This window comes from Scardinius erythrophthalmus (genome assembly GCF_964197995.2).
Source record: "Scardinius erythrophthalmus genome assembly, chromosome: 1".
NCBI classification, from domain to species: domain Eukaryota; kingdom Metazoa; phylum Chordata; class Actinopteri; order Cypriniformes; family Leuciscidae; genus Scardinius; species Scardinius erythrophthalmus.
Window position 1 is genome coordinate 58090264 of NC_138221.1, and position 18059 is coordinate 58108322.

The 18059-nt window shown below is 36.6% G+C and overlaps 1 protein-coding gene across 1 annotated transcript; it reads right to left on the bottom strand.

The window, feature by feature from the left end:
• Window positions 1-11155: 11155 nt before the first annotated feature.
• Window positions 11156-16129, bottom strand: LOC308694108 (TNF superfamily member 14). The gene is made up of 4 exons (XM_081371411.1): window positions 15866-16129; window positions 12439-12478; window positions 12230-12295; window positions 11156-11950 (listed from the first exon to the last, which is right to left on the bottom strand). The coding sequence occupies exons 1-4, from the start codon at window positions 16073-16075 to the stop codon at window positions 11562-11564; spliced, it is 705 nt and encodes a 234-aa protein (XP_081227537.1). The 5' UTR covers window positions 16076-16129; the 3' UTR covers window positions 11156-11561.
• Between the last annotated feature and the right edge of the window lie 1930 nt (window positions 16130-18059).

Genomic DNA, 18059 nt, shown 5'->3' on the forward strand with positions numbered 1-18059 from the left:
AAATTGGTTAAGTTCTGAAACTATACTTTCTCTTGAAATTGTTTTTTTCCACACACACACACACACACACAAATGTAGATGCAGCATATTGGACTGGTGAAAACAAACATGCAACCGCAGTACAGTAGAACATGGCATTATGACATCATTCCACTGAGGGGAAATGCCACCGCTGCTCTTCCCTGGCTTGTCTGACATCAGAAGCGCTGCTTGTGCACATACCTTTTACATACATTTGAAAATACATATTTGAGGGAAAATGTGCTAAAGGGGATAGATGAATTGGACAACATTCCATCAACCTGTTGGAAATGACCTAGTGACCAACCTGAGCACTTTAGCAACTGTCAAGAAACCAGAACCCAGGGCTAATGGGTTTCATTTCAGCCCAATCTGAATTAGCCCCCAGTATTGGTCCCATGTCAACTCTATCTGAATTAACCCCAGTATGGGCCTTCATGTTGGCCCTATCTGAATTACAGGAACAACAGGATCAACAGGATCAACAGGATCACAGAAACCACATCCAACCATGTAAAGTCACGGGCATGGACAACCTAATGCAATTTTCACCGAACTGTAAGTCAGCGCTTTGAATCTTTTAGACATTTAAATCTTTATCTTAACGTGTCTTCAGTTTGTGATTGTTATTCCCTTACTAGAACAAAATTGTATCCCTTAATGTCCTAAAGTAGCCTTAACAGCAATTTGGATACTAAATTCACAAATAAAATGTTATCTTTTCTATGGTAAGCATAATAAAAACCTGAAAAGGACTTATCTCTAGACTTGTTCACAGGGCCTCAAAGAGAAATGGTGGAGCTACTCCTTTGGAAACCAGTAAATACTACCTTCATCGAGGGAGATGATCAGTTGAAGGTGAAGTGCGATGGCCTATATTTCCTGTACCTGCAGGTTACCCTTGATCCTCGCATGAACGACAACTATACAATCACTATTCAATCAAAAAAAATAGGTGTGCTTTCAAAAGGTCTTATCAATGGATCAATACTCCCAACTGGCTTCATGGGTAAAGGGGTTAAACTGGGTAAGGGAGATGTCTTAAATGTGACCTGCTACCCTAAAGCCAAAATCCAGAACTATCCCACTGAAACCTACCTGGGAGTGATCAAGCTTCATTAGATCTAGATCAAAAGACTGAAATGGATCTGTGACAGTATGAATGTGGACTCTGATTTGCACTGACCTGTTGGATTTTGAAGTGCACTGGAGGGAGTGTGTGGCATGTTTGATTTGGTAAGAAATGTATTATATTTTATTTATTTCTTAAAGTCACATCTCCAAAAAAAGTGAAAGCTCTCTGCCTTTATTGCACTATATTTAAGCTTTTCTCCACTCGAAGAACGATGTGTTACTGCATAGCCGAATTCTGATTGTTAAACACTCTAAAAAATGTTTGGTTGACCCATGTTTGGGTCAGATATGGACAAACCCATCCGTTGGGTTTAAAAAATGAATAAAAAAAATTAAACCAATGGTTGGTTTTTGGCAAATTTGACCCAAACATGGTTTGAAACAAGCTAGCATTTTTTTAGAGTGTGCCAATGTAAAATTGGGTACTATTGATGCACTTTGTTAAAAATATATATTTGTGTGCAACTGACCCTTCGCTAAGGCCCTGAACTGCTCCAAATGTTTCTACAACATACTCACTTTGGTATTGTGAACCCTTTATTTACTATCCACACTACAAAACCTGAATCAATAGAAATTTCTAATGAGATTTATTCTTACTGATGTTGTACATTTGATTTGTTTGAGAATTATGGTCAACACATCACTTAATGTACAGCTTGAACATCAAGATTTTGTGTTTTCAAGATTTAAAGGAGAAAGGGGAATAAATACCGCTTGTTTTCTCTCTGGTTATATTTTGTCACTATTATAAGCTCCTCAAAAAACATATTTCTGGAAAATGCCATACACACTGAATATACATACATTGAATAGAGTGGGGTTATAGGGTCAAGTGCAGACAAAGAATATCAGAATACCTCCCTTTAATAAACGGGAGGTATTCTTTAACTACACTCATATAATAAGGCAATATGGCTAATATGCTATTTCTAATTCAGCCTGAAGTTTTCGCCAATGTCATTGGTCAGGTGGTGTATCAAGAGAGCCAAGCCAGTAGAAGTATGTATATACTGTAAATTTATGCATATGTGTTTTCTTGTTGTTGTTTTTTATTTTTATTATATATATTTGTCATATTTATCTGTATTTATCAACCATCTGCTTTTTTTGGCAACTTAAAATGTATGGTTTAAAAAAAAAAAAAAAGATAGTTCACCCAAAAATTCCATTGCGTCATTGTGGTCCATCAACTGTTTGGTTACCCATATTCTTCGAAATATATCTTATTTGATGCTCAGCAGAAAAAAGAAACTCATACAGGTTGGAACAACTTGAGGGTGGATAAATAATGACAGAATTTTCATTTTTCTGGTGAACTTATTTGGTCACTTATTGGGGTCACTGTAAATGGCTGAATTAATGTTTTGTTTTGTAATATTACTTAATGTCTTAAGATCTCCTTTCAAATAAAGTTACTCATTTTGTGGAGGTTTGTGTCCATATTTTATCACAGATATCTCTGTCAAAAAGCTTATGTGTAAGACAATGGTTTTAATAAACAACTACATACTTTCTGCCATTGTAATATGCATTTTTTTTTTGTGATGATGACTCATTCATACTGATGGTAGACTGGCTGATATACTTACAAGAATGAGACAGACAGTGATAAGACTTTCCATCGAGGTGGGAGTGAGGGGGCAGAAACACAGCAGTGACTAATTTCCATGAATCCATCAGCAAACATGTTTAGTTAACCGTGGGTTTTTCAACACTGACATGTTTTCAATAATCATTTCAACTTTAATCTAATCTAACCCAACCCCCCATTTCTAATTTAATCTTACCATGGCACTAAACTGAACCGTCTTCAGTTAGGCTACCTCTGAGCCTTCTGTTATGGTTCTGCATGTGAGATTGATCACAGAGATCTTGAATCTATAGAGTCATCATTTTGTGCTAATGTGACATCATGTTTTGATGACTCAATAGCGGGACCCTCTTTCTGAAAAGAAAGCGAAAGAGTGCGTAAACCAAAACATCACTCAGCACATCTGCTTTCGAGGAGCCCATTATGAGTTCATCAACATCTTTCACACACTCATCTCAAATTCCTGCTCAGTAGCCCTGAATATTACATGCACTGCTTTTGTCTTATCAAAACCTTTTCAGTGATGGGTACGGATGTTTTTTTTATTTTATTAAATTTATACATATTTACTCTTGTTCTAACAGAGGCATGCTGGAAGGAGAAAACCCGCTAGTTAAAGTAACTTTTTTTTACCTTAACTGAACAGCTTCGGGGTCATTGGAATGGTTATATTACTTATTTCGGGTTAAATGGTGGTCGTTTCACACACCCCTGGTGCCCGTGAGCGGAAAATATGCACTTGCAACTTTGAGCCGGCGTCAGGAAGTCTCGCGTGATATCAGGTCTCGCGATGTAAACAATTGCTTTACGGCCAAAAGAAATCTGCTAAAATGCTGTCATTATTGCGCTCCCTCACGCTGTCCGAACCCGAATGAAGAAGATGTTTTAAAGAATGTCCCATCTGCTTTGATGTCGTTGATCTATAGCCTCTGGTGTCTGAGAATCACCAACGAGTTTTTACAACAGTGTTATCAAATATCTATTCCGAAGCTGTGGGGGGAGCTCTAGAGAGAAACCTGCGAGCAAAATGCGAGAATACAGCGAAGAAATCCCGAAGCTACAGAGTGCTGCTTTAAAAAAACATCATGGCAGCTGTGGGAACAAAGCCTGTTTCTACATGTTGGTTGGTTGAGAATAAATGAGAATACTATAGCGCTCTCCAGGTATTATTGGCCTTTTGCTCTAAAACTGGGGTTTTCAAAGTGTTATAAGCCCAAAGTATCCTAGAAGTATGGTTCACATGGATTAAATATCATAATCAGAGTATAGGAACTAGTATCTAAGTACTAGTATCTATTGAACAAGTACTAGCATCTAGTAATAGGTACTGGTATCTAAAAAATAAGTACTAGTACCTAATGAATAACTACAAGTATCTAATAAATACATACTAGTCACAATTGGAATACATACTAGTCAGAACTGAATAGTTAATATCTGAATGACAGATCCCCATAGAAGTCAATGGCAAACATTTAAAATGTGTTACGAGTAACAAAAGAATATTATCGAAATAAGTACTAGTATCTAATGAATAAGTTCTAGTATCTAATAATAAGGACTAGTAACTAATGAATAAGTACTAGTATCTAATAAATAAGTACTAGTTCCAATTTAATAGTCACTAGAATCTAATGAATAAGTACTAGTGTCTATTTAGGTACTTAGCCTAGAAATCTAGACGCATCCTAGCGGCAGCAAAATGTATTTCGCAGCCAGGGAGGTCTAGCAACTCTCAATAGACCTTCTAGCTGCAAAAACCCAAATTGGGTCAGGCCAATCACGTCGTGTATAGAGTAGGCGGGGGCAGGCTTAACATATGACGACAGAGTTGCGACAGCTGCTACTTGCAAACAAAGAATGGCGGCTGCTGCTGGAGAACAACGGCCTTTCGAATCGGCTTTGGCCGCGACTCTGGAGGACTTGGAGTTAAGTTTTTCTTTGAGAAAAGAGCAAAGAACGGCACTTAAGTCATTCTTAAAAAAAGGAAGATGTGTTTGTAGTTTTGCTGGCCAGATATGGCAAAAGTTGAATCTATCAACTAAGCTCCGCTGTTGGGAAAACGCTCTGGTTGGTTTAAGCGCTGTCCTATTGCGTGCAGAGGGAATTTGAAAGACAGCCGTTTATCCCGCCCCTCGGATTGAGCCGTGTCTATGGTGAGTTTCCAGACCTAACATCTTGATGTAGGTCTGGCTTGCCAGGCTAATAGGTACTAGTATCCAATGAATGAGTACCAGTCTCTAAAAAAATAAGAACTAGTATCTAATGAATAACTACTAGTATATTTTAAAAAGGTACTAGTATCTAAAGAATAGGCACTAGATCCTAAAGAATAAGCACTAGCTAATGAATAAGTACTAGTACTTAATGGAATAGATACTAGTATCTAAAAAATAAGTAGGCTGCAAAAACAGGAAGCAATGACACCAAAGGTTTAGATATCAAAGGTGTTAGATTTCGATACCTCAGCTAAAACTACTAGCCTAACTAATATAAATTTAAAACATCATTAAAGACAAGTAAACTGTCTGTAAAAAAAAAGAGAGAAAAAAGAACAAATAATCAAATTACAAGCAATAACACTAATAAATACAGAAGAATAAAGATACAAATGAAATAAACAGTGCTTTTCAGGTTTTTCAGGTAGGTCTAATAGTTGTTTTCAGGTACAGAAACTGAACAAATGAATAGCCTGATAGCCACTGCATGGCCATCACTGTATAAATTAAATATACTGTAGATTAATCCTTAATAAAGTTTCCCAGTCAAGAGCAGTGAGTGATTTTTTCTTTGTCCTTTGCTGTTAACATAAAAAACACAGACATCAGCAGGAATATTAGGCAGCTGTCACTTTAAGACATTATGCATGGATCCAATGTACTGATACTGTACACATGCATTGTCTTTCTGGACTGTTTATGTTCACTTAAGCCATAACCGACTGTTTACAAGGATAATCTACGAGATGGGCATTTTTTGAAGACGACCGAAATCTGCGTGGGGAACTTTTTCGTCCTCATGCAAAACTCCTGATCACATGGATTCCTATTGAAATTATCGAACAGCCCGCAAAAATTCCTAAAACAGCAATGTGTCCGCAACTTTAGTCATCTGGCCTCTGACTAGGATACTTCATTTGTCTATTGGAAATTTCTCTTCATCTTCCCCGAAATGTGTGATTTGTTTTCCAACATGCTTCACCATGAACACACCCCAGACAGCAATATAGTGTCGGCCCAGATCCGGCCCACATCTGGTACACGTTGAATCCACATGTAGCAGATGTGGCCCGGATCTGGGCAAAAAAACGTTTTTGAGATTTTGGCCATTCCGTTTGGTTATGAGTTAGCCTATAGGAATATATTGCCAAGATGGATGGACACTGAGTGAATTGCTTAAAAAAATAAATTGAAAATTGTGGATTTAAAGCAGCACTCAGTAGCTTCGGGATTTCTTCGCTGTATTCTCGCTTTTTGCTCGCAGGTTTCTCTCTAGAGCTCTCCCCACAGCTTCGGAATAGATATTTGACAACACTGTTGTAAAACTCGTTGGTGATTCTCAGACACCAGAGGCTATAGATCAACGACATCAAAGCAGATGGGACATTCTTTAAAACGTCTTCTTCATTCGGGTTCGAACAGCGTGAGGGAGCGCAATAATGACAGCATTTTAGCAGATTTCTTTTGGCCATAAAGCAATTGTTTACATCGTGAGACCTGATCTCACGCGATACTTCCTGACGCGGCGGCCGCCGGCCCGCCGGCTCAAAGTTGCAAGTGCGTATTTTCCGCTCACGGCCACCAGGGGGGTGCGAAACGACAACCATTCAACCCGAAATAAGTAATATAACCATTCCAATGACTCCGAAGCTGTTCAGTTAAGGTAAAAAAAGTTACTTAGTTCACCTTTAATAGTAGACACAATTTTAAAATAACTGATTGAATTTGCCTGAGGTCAAATAATTTTGGCTTCATGACATGGTGAAGTCCTACGCATAAATAATAATTCTGCACACAAGGCGATATACTGGTGCACATCCCGTCTTTTCTGAGTGGGTGTTCCTCTTTTCTCGTCTTTTCATGTGGCCGTTTCCAATGAATCCGAAAAGGGCAATCGCTCTCATATTAGCCACCAAAAGGTCCATAATGCTAATTTTACAGCCCACTCTCGTCAAAACCATCCGTTCTCCACCTCCTCCACAGGAAGAGCGAGATAATGCAGAAGCATTTCCACTGCACTCGCTTCTGTTGCTGAGGGGAATCTCTTTTTCAGTGAATTCATTCATCGGCTTCTTCTCACTTCTCACGATCTTTGTTTTCTTGAGATCTCTTTCCCTTCTCATGCTGTGTTGCTGAAAATGATATTGAAAAATGCTAATTTGATGTTCTTGTGTCTCTTGTTTTGATCGGTGGTGTAAGAGGAAAATATCTCTCATTTCACACATTTCATTTGCCTTTATTTGAACTGTCTCATCCGCCGCTGCTCTCTCTCTCAGACAATAACACAATGCATGTCTGTCAGATCAAGACAATGGGGGTAAGAGGCTCTGTCACTTGAGCTCCCATATTACAGCAGCAGGTGGCGCTGTTTTACTTACTGATTTTAACACTGTGAGATGTTGGACTTCTGAGTGTTGTGCTGTGCTTTTTTTTTTTTTAAAGTCCTTCATAAATCGACAAGTCGAACATTTCTGTTTTGTTAGAAAGGCCCAAACCACCTATTTATTTTTTCTTACCCAAATTTAGTTCTTTCAACTTATTGTGTTTATGTCACCATTAAATAAATAAAATTGAGATTTTTTTATGGAATATTTATCATAAATAATTTATCCTTGCACAATTTTTTAAATTCATGTGCCCTCCTACTCTTTAATCAAAATAACCTCCCCTCCTTCTTGGAGCAACACCTCTTCTCTGATGACGCGTTTACTGGCGTGAGGGCGGGGCAACCTGTCACTCACATGAGATCCACCAATAGGCTATGGTGGCATTGGTGGCATTGGTGTTGGCGATCTTCTAAAAACTTAGCTTTGTGTGATCAATAGATTTAAATTTAGATTATGATTGAGATCTTCCCATCTGCTGCAGCTCTCAAGTCTCATTCTCTATTGCTTGCACGTAATTGAAACTGGCATGTGACATTCACACAAGAATGGCATTTTGGTCTCAATGGTTTCTGCGAACCTGACATGTCATGTTTATTGGTCCTGTATTTGAATCTGAATGCAATCGATGAGATTTGAGCGCTGCGGTGAATTACCAGTGCGTAAAGACTTTATTTTTACTTTGTACTTGAAATACACGAGTCATATGAAATGCATTTAAGATGGGGATGTTGGAAGATTCAGAGATGATCTATTCCCTTAAGAGATTCAGTTGTTGTTTGGTAAAACAATGGCGGAAAAAGATTTGTAACGTGAAATGGAATTTAAAGTGATAAATTCTGTCATCATTTACTCACCCTCAAGTTGTTCCAAACCTAAATGAGTCTCTTTCCTCTGCTGACCACAAACGAAGATATTTTGAAGAATATGGAAAACCAAACAGTTGATGGACCCCATTGACTTCCACAGTAGGAAAAAAAAATATGGAAGTCAATGGGGCTCATCAACTGTTTGGTTACCGACATTTTTCAAAATATCTTCTTTTGTGTTCCAGACAGGAAAGAATTTCATACAGGTTCGGAACAACATTAGGGTGAATAAATGATGACAGAATTTTCATTTTTAGGTTAACTATGCCTATTTCCACATGATTAATCAATGTGCTTTTCATGAGCAAAAAGCATTTTCACACTAGCCCTGGAAATCAGCAACCCTTCTGATCTGAATCTTCAGTCTATCTGGAGACACACTCTTCAGACGCTTTACTGATACTATAAAGTGGAAATTGAAAGGGCAGGGAAATCCAGCCAAATAACTTTCAGTTTCACCCAACCAAAACAGGAGAAAGACTAAATATGCTAATGTGAACATACACTGGATCATATACACCCACAAAGGAACTATACACAACACATACACACACATCAACACAAGAGAAGTCAAAGGACAAACACACACACGCACCTTCCCATTCAAAATCAGTACACTTAAGGCTGTGCCTGACATCAAGGCATCATCAAACTCATGCATTGGCTGCATGAAACCACCATACTCTTTTCTGAAAGTGATAATGTCATGAAAGGTTGGGCCTACCGATTCACTTTGTCTAAATGTGCATCTGGAATCTTCCACCGAGCTCGTTAGAAAAGCTTCAGTCTTAAGACAGACAGATCTGAGTCAGCGAAACAGCCGTTCTCATACCTGTGTTTGCGGCGGGTAGCGTCCGTCCCCCACCCCCACTTCCTCTGCAGTTTACAAGCTCTGCTAAGAATACACAGAAGCGTGGGCGTTCACAAAGAAAAGCTTCTTAGAATAATATCAAATAAAGGGACCTGATTCAAACGATAAGCGCATATGCGTGCGCAATGGACAACGACCCAAGCGTTTCTCCAAACCTCGAAATGTTTGTTGCAGTGGCATCGCTGATGTCATCTGACACATGTGAACAACAGGTAGCATCTCAATAGACAAATGACTCACATCTCTCCGCACCCAATGGAGGATAAGATGAGTCAGAAAAACTGTACATCATGAATTTAAAAATAAATGTGCAGGTAAAGCAAGAATCACAAATGAAAGTGTCACTGTAGCTGGAAAGGTCAAACCGCAGCATTACGGATCATTGCTTAAATGACGAATCATGCACCGCGTCTTATGTAACTGCATGTAAGGATGACTTAGAGCAGACTGAGGTTTGGCAGAACTTTATTTTGAGCAGAAAATCCATTCAAAATGAACAAACATTCATTTAATGTAAATAAAGTTTTGTGCAGCTGATGCAGAGAGATATTGATCATTCAAATAAATTATATCCACTGTGCAGATCCAAAAACATGAACATGTGCCACTTAGTATGCATAATATGAGATTGGCTATAAAGGGGTCCAAAAGTTTGAAACGATTAGAGAAAATGATTTAATTTTGCAATTAAATATTTCTGTGAGAGTCAATGTTGCTGTATCAGGATTCTCAAACATACAGAGCAAGTGTTTATGGTTATTACAAAATGACATGCTTTATCGTCGGCATGAAATGGAAATTACCCCTATATGTATGTCATAGATATTATTGTGAATGTTTTTTTTTTTTTTACTTTATAATGTTCAATCAAAATATCAACTCGATCTTTTCGATCAAACACATCCTCATGGCAATTCTTAACTATTTTACGTTTTGGCGAAATGGTAGCAGATTCGTATAAATTTGCACAATCACATTTGTACATTTTTGTACTTTGTGAATTTTATGCTTACTTTTTTCTAAAAATCGTACAATTCGCATATGAATTCATACAAAATCGGCATCTAGTCACATTTTCCTGTGAGATTATTTAACGACAGAATTCTCTGGTAACGTACCGTATGCAGGACATAAAGGGATAGTTCACCCAAAAATGAAAAATTGGACATAAGTTAAGCTACTCAGTAGAAAAAAACAACAAAAAAACTGTGGAAGTCAATGGCTATATCAACAGTTTGATAACCAACAGTGAGTAGGCTAAATGATCACAAAAATATTTGGGTGTACTATCCCTTTAAGTTGTTTTTTGAAATATTCACTAACAATCTTTGAGTAGAAATTGTTTTTACACCAGTGTGTGTGTGTGTGTGTGTGTGTGTGTGTGTGTGTGTGGAACCCCCGCCATATTTGTATCTTTTCCGATAATGTATTTCACTTGGATGTATGTCACAATATGAAAGAAAAGATCTTCCGTTTCATTGACTTGAAAGTATATATATATATATATATATATATATATATATATATATATATATATATATATATATATATATATATATACTTTGTATATAAGTATGTATATACAATTTTCAGACCTCACTGTAGGCAAGGAATATCTTCAAATAGTTGCATAATTTAATTAAATATTTATAAGAACGATTTTAAAGAGTAAATATATATATATATATATATATATATATAATATTTAAGATGTGCAAAGCAAAAAGAGCTGTGATATATTGCAATAGTATGATTTTACATATTGAGCAAAATAAAGGTGCAATTAAAAATCATGTTCATCTTCCTAAACAATTATTATTACAGCTGTTCTGAATTTATTCAGACACCTACTGAGGAGTCATGATCTGATTATATTATTAGTTACAGACATTATTAACCAAAGCCTATATTACATAATAAAACAATTTATGCTAAATGTGCCACAACTATAAAGATCAAACTGAAATGATCAGATCTATTTTAATATATATTTCTGCCGATCTTTTCTAACAGATGTGCACACAGAAACATTACAGGCTTTAGAACTTTTTTTTAACTACATTTTACTCTTATTGTTAGTCATTTTTATCTATTTAAAAATATATTCTGTATATTTATCATACAATCTCAAAAGATTAAGTTTGATTCCTTTTGATATGACCCCTCACATGTACTACTCATTTCATAATTTGTTAATTTGGCGTGTCTAGCTTGTTTTCAGGTGGAACAATTAGTTTGTACACTTTTAAAGGAAAAATAAATATAAAAATATCTAGTTTCCATCCAAATCTAGTCGTGCACTTATTCAACGTCTACAGATTTATCATACACTCTTAGAAACACCAGATCAAAAGCTGTCACTGGGACGGTACATTTTCATGTTCATTTTTCATACATTTCAAGTGACAGCTTTTGTACCTTTTTTTTCCCCCTGAGATTGTTTGGTAAAAGTCAGACTCCAGATTTAATCTAAACCATGAACACACCAAAGTAGTTCTCAGCAGCATTGGACAACACAAGTGTACAATTTTTCACCCTGACAAAGACAGCATCTCCTTTGTAGAGATGAAACATGCCGCTGAGGAAGCTGTTGTCTGTGATTCTCGGCCTCTGGAGTTTAAGATGAAACCTAGAGGACTGGAGAAGCAGAATCTCAGACCCATATCGATCTGTAGTCCGCAGTACAGAGTGGGTGCATGTGATTTTATCATCTTGGAAGTGGATCTTTGAGTAGACGGAATAATATCCCTCTTTCTCTATGACGAGTTTTCCCTGAGCTGGCTTGAGTTTGACTTGGTGAAGGATGGATTCATGATTCTCATTCCACAGCACGACTCCATTAACAGTTGAATTCCCAGCTACATGGGAGAGGACAGCATTAGCGTCATGTACATTAGCACTCAAATGTTTCAGCACTTGACTGAATTTATATTTCTCATGATTTTAAGGAAAAGTAAATCCAGCTAACAAGTGTCCAACATGCATGTGCAATTTGCTTCTATTTGTGTTACTTCAGTTCTGATTACTTGGAAATATTCATACTGAGTAGACATTGGATTGGTAGTGTTGATTGTCAATAATGCCAAATAAACTAAACCTAACAGCTAAAATAATAATAATAACAGATGTGAAATTACTTGTCAGTTGTGCCATTGGTTTTGATGGCTTCATTTCTCCAAGTTGTTTGTGATTTCCTTCTTTCTCTATAAAAAAAGCACAAATTTACCATAGATTTAAGTGCAATCTGATATTCTTCATATGCCATGTTTAACTAGAATTTAAAAAATGCAAAACAATGTAACGCATCAAAGTAAACTTGTGACAATACAAGTTAAGTGATCTTTACCTTTTTTTATCATGGCAAACTGAGGTTCATTTGTAGGGGTCTGAAAGGAGAATCATACATTTATAAAATTCACTTTCAGTTTATGATTTTTAAATGCCTTGGGTGAAAACACCTCAGAAAAACATTACAATGATGTATCATGGACTGCTACTTCTGCGGCGGATATTGTGTCTTCATAGCAGCAAACTCCTGCACTTCATTTGTTGTAAAATAACATCAGTTCATAAGCATCACCTCTACATTTTCTGACCTAGATAGCACACGTATGTCTTGTTGTCATCTGAAAAATATCTGTTGTGTACAAACTCTTACAAAAAAACGTATACTTCAAGTTTATTTTATTAAGTATACTTAAGTAATGTTCAGGTTTATTAAGTATAAGTAAACTAATATCAATGTACTAGTAGTAAACTTGTAAGTGTACTATTTCAATACTGATTATAGGATTAAATTGGCCCACTTTTTGGTATATAAAAGTATACTTTTATGTGTACTATAATTGTAACAGTAAACATTGACTAGTTTACAACTACGTTTCTCAATTGTACTGCATCTGTACTACAAGTATACTAGTAGTTTACTATTTAAATACTTGTAGTTTTTTTTTTAGGTTATAAAAGTACACTTTGATATATACTCTCAGTAAACTACAAGTTTAGTAGTTTTATACTGCAAGTATACCTGAAAGTATTCTTTATAACTCAGTATTTTTAAACAATGTAAGTTTTTAAGACAGTATGTAAAACTATGTGAAAAAAGTATTTAATAGGCTACTCAATCAAAAGAGTAAACACAACTACACGCCAAGTATACTTAGAATACTTAATTATACTTTTAAATATCTCAGTCAAAAGATTGAGTACAAGTATAGTCCAAATACACTTAGACTTTTCTGTCTATGTAAGTAAAGTATACTTAAGTGCAATTCTAAGTATATTTCTGAGAAGTATATAAAAAGTAGACTGAAAGTATACTTTCTTTTTTTTAGTTTAAAAGAAGTATACTGATAGCACACTTGAATAAACTTTTTCGTAAGGGAACATCTGATAAACATCTTTTAAAAAGCAATTTACATACATTCTAAATCATAAACATCTTCAAGACATCTTCTAAATGTCTATATAACATCTGACAGGAAACGGCTTAGAGACGCATTGCAGATCTAAAAAATACATCTCTCAGATGAAAACACACATCAAATAGAAGTAGCCTACAGTACGTGTACTATGAGGGTATAATGCTTCATATTTAACTACTTTTAAAGTTTTTATTAAATAGTGGTTTTTTTTTAAATAGTTTTACTTAAATAGTGAAATCATTTAGTGCTTAAACCCCATCCCTGTAAGCTCACGTTCATCAGCCTCCACTTTTGAGAGCAACGTCCACTTTTAAAAATCCAATCAACAACCGATTGAACGAAGCAAGTCGCCGCCCTACAGGTTTGTATGTGACGATACGGAAGAAAAGATCGGTCGCCGCTTCCGCTTAATCGTGACTTACTGGAACACATTTTACACTATAGCTATATAACTTTTTAGTTTTTACAACTTTATTTAAATTATCTCATATAGCATATGAAAACATTATTGTTTAACAAAATAAAATGCTGTACGTTTGGGAACACGTCTGAGACTCAAATGAGTCAACTAATCATTTTCTTGAACAATTGAAACAAACCGCCTGAACTGACTTTCCAACATTTCTTGAGAGCTTTATGACACTATTAAAAAAAAGCAACTAATATAATGTTCGCTCGGTTGTAAGCAGAGTGCGAATTACCCCACCATAATTGGGGGGGTACTGCTCCTTCACTTCTTCTATGACCATCAAGGCTACATCATCATATAGCCTAATGTGTTTCCCACATTTTTTTGTTGGTGGACCTTGGTATCTCTAGGGGGGTCCGGGGACATGCCCCCCCAGAAGAAAATTTTGTACATTTTAAAGATAAATTCATCTGGTGCACTCTGAGTCACCCGAATCCACTATTAAAAATAAATAATCCACCCGCAAACCGCCTATATTCTTTGATTTAGATATCTGCATCTGATCATCACATTACAATTATTCAAATTCTTAGTGTTAAGCATGATAATATGGTAACATATCACACTGAAGTAGGCTGATTTAAAATGAACATTTATTTAAAATAAAAGTTCTTCTTTCGGCAAAATTACAGAGGCTTTACTCCCTTCAAGCTTAAATTGGCAATGTTTCATTACATCACTGTTTGAAAACACTCAGAGTAATTTTTTGTACCTTTATAAAGGGCATTTTCCCCTAATTATATTAAATGTATGCTCCATCTTTCATTTCAAATTCTTAAATTTTATAAACATATTCAATTAAAATAATTAGACACTAGGCTGTTACCAATAAAATAAAAAAATTTACATTGAAAAATTATAGCTGTATTAAATTAGATTATTTTAAATATTTTTGAATATACAAATAAGGAATGTTGAAAATAATGATACTTTATGAAACTAGCGTTTTGCCATTCAATGTTGACACTCGCTTGAGAAGTTGAAGTCGTTCTCTATCTCCGTTGCTTCTAGCCACGGTGGTTAAAAATGGTACGGTCCACAATAGGGGTGTCTGAAATCGCTTTACATTAAAATGTTCCTACACTGAAAATAGGAGTTGACTTGTATTGTAACTGTAATTATATTTTTTCACAATATCAGAAAAATTATCTGACCCCCCCAAAACTGATATTTCTGTCCCTTTGGGTTGTAGTGGTTACTTGAACTTAGTTATCAATGAATTAAAAGACTTGAATTTCAAACATCCTCCAGTTGACTTAATTTGTGTCACACTGCTACATATGATCAGATAACCCCGCTGCAGGTTGGTTAAAACCCATTTCTCATAACCGTGTTTATTAGGTCACGGGTTAGGTCAGGTAACCACAGCACGCTATGTGGTTTGAGCACCAACATGTCTGTCCAGCTACATTTCTGCAAACTTCATGTAAAGGGAGGAGCCTGACAGAAATTCTGCATCCTGTTTCATTGTTGTATTATTTCAATAGCTAACAATCAATTGCTACTAAACATTATTTCAATCTGCTAACACTTTATTTTGATGCTCCCTTAACAGACATTCTACAGACTATTAGTAACTTTGCAACTACGTCAACTTATTCCACTAACCCGAACCCTAACCTAACAGTCGACTAATACTCTAATGAGAGTTAGTAGACATGTACCGTGTTTTAATTTGTGTTAATTTTTTATTTTAATTTGAGTTCAATATCATTTTAATTTTGATGTCTGAGATAACTAAATGCTACTGATCAACCACAATGATAACCTGAATAACATTATGAGAAAGAAAATCAGGAGGCTGAGATAAAACCCCAGATGTGCCTGAGATGAAGTGATAGTGTTGATGCTGAATGAAAGTTGGACTGAATGGTACTTACAGGCTGTTTTCCGGTTGAGTACAGACGGTAGATGAAACAAGCTTCAAGGGTCATTCCACACAGAGCCACAATGACCAGGATGACCAGCAGCATCTGGATCTTATTCTGCCGCTGTCTATAGCCGGGTTTGGGCGGCAGCGGAGGGGGTCTCGTGGGGCTGTCCACCACAAACACCGAAGGATACGAAATTTTACCTGGAGCCATGTGCATACCGTCTCTGGCCACGTTACAGATGACAAGTGCACATCCAGAGAAGTGCAAAAAGACCCACTGCAACACAATGAGAGCAAGACCCAATGTCAGAGCAAGAGATAATCATCACTCATAAAAGCCCACAGGTGGGCGGACGATACATGTGAGCCAAAAAACTGTCAGACCACTCTCAGAATCTGCATGCAAACCTGTAAAGCTGTCTCAAGCGATGGTTAAAGCAAAATCTGCAACAGGCGAAGAAAAATGTCTCACGTTTAAATCTAATTTGGTTTCAAAACGAGTAAAAAAAAAAAATACATCAACGGTAAAAAGCGGATTTTTTTTTTGTCTTTCAGATTGACATATTCCGTTTGGGTCTGAGTAGGTTGGAGGTGGAATCTATAATGGGATTTAGTACAAGACGTGGTGCAAAAGCCTACACGTGCATGTTCATGACCATGCAACTGGCCCACCAATTCACACCTTCCTCTCTCCTGTGCATCAGCTCTCAGCCACAGCTTCCCGTCCTACATATACACACGCTTCTTTACTGTTTAACCCTTACACTGTGTTCAAAACCCTGTAACAAAGGTGGTCCAAAAATGACCGGCCTTTTAAAAATTGCTTGTAAATCTCTCGTTATGCTATATTATCAACAAATATTGGATTCAATCTTTTTGTCAACTTGTTTTCTTTCAATTAGGACCGGTTTTGTATTTATTTTTGGAACTGATAGATCATAGGTCTCATTGATCTGAGATTACACCTCAGTTTTTGAGTGAAAAAAGCATGATTTTTGGATTATTTTGTCAATATTCAACAACATATGGAAATAACTGTACTGTTTATCACACTAATGTTATTTAATAGTTAACTAGGACGTTTTTTTTTAAATGCTTTTATCTTGTACAAAATTGAACAAAGTCACACTTGTGGTGTTCCTTGCCTTTATTTACCGGCCTACAAAATATTTATATCTGGTTGATCATAGGCCTGAGGATAAAGTTCATTTCTGACCTTTTTGGGGGAATCCCCCCAAATTACAAGATTTATCACAAAATGTTGGGGTAGTTATACTCTGTGTGAGCAAAGTCAGTAAGTCTTAGTCCAATGTGATAAGATTAACTAGCATTTTCGGGAAAAAGAAAATCCTCTCCAGGTAAAATGACTCGAACACAACATAAGTGTTAACTTGGCTGTAGAAGAAAGACATTTAAAAACACTTCACACAAACCACAAATAAGTCGTTTTGGAGCAGTAGAACACAACAGAGTAGTGACGGTCAATGCAGGCCGATGTACTATTTTTGTTTTATTAAATCACATGAGAGCAAAAGGGTAACAACAGTTCCATTGGACCAGTAAACACAAGTATAGTTGAGCTGATCTAAAAATAAATGCAAGCAGACTGAGAGAGAGCCACCCGCTGAGAATAGAATACTCGTTCAGTCCACATTTAATATTTCATGGTATGTCATATCTTGTGACAAACCAAACCAACATCAAAGAAATAGTAGTGACTTTGTTGTTGCCAGCATCTGGGCCAAAAGGTTGTCCTTGAACTCACAGCGAAGTCAACATCCAACAGCTTATACCAGTGCATCTGTGCCTGCGTGCAGAGAGAAACTCTCCACACCAGCAGGTGGCAGTAGTCTGGATTCATCGGTCAAAAAAAGAAGCGAAACGAAGGCTGAATCCAAAATCGCCCCCATAACCTGAAACAGGGCATTATTTGAGGGGACAGCCATTTGTAGTGGTATCCGAAACCATATTGGACGTTATTGAGTGCACTTATTTAATCCCACATTGCACCGCAATAGGCTCTATGCACGAACACTGCTGACGTATTTCCGGTAGGATCTCAGCCGGCGTCTTTACTTCCGCATAGCGCATTTTATAGGACAATTCACTTTAATAAAATTCATTTTCTCAGAAACGGAGACAACGATTTTAGAAACTGATTCGCTAGTCGGATTTCGCGCGATATGAGATAATACTCACCC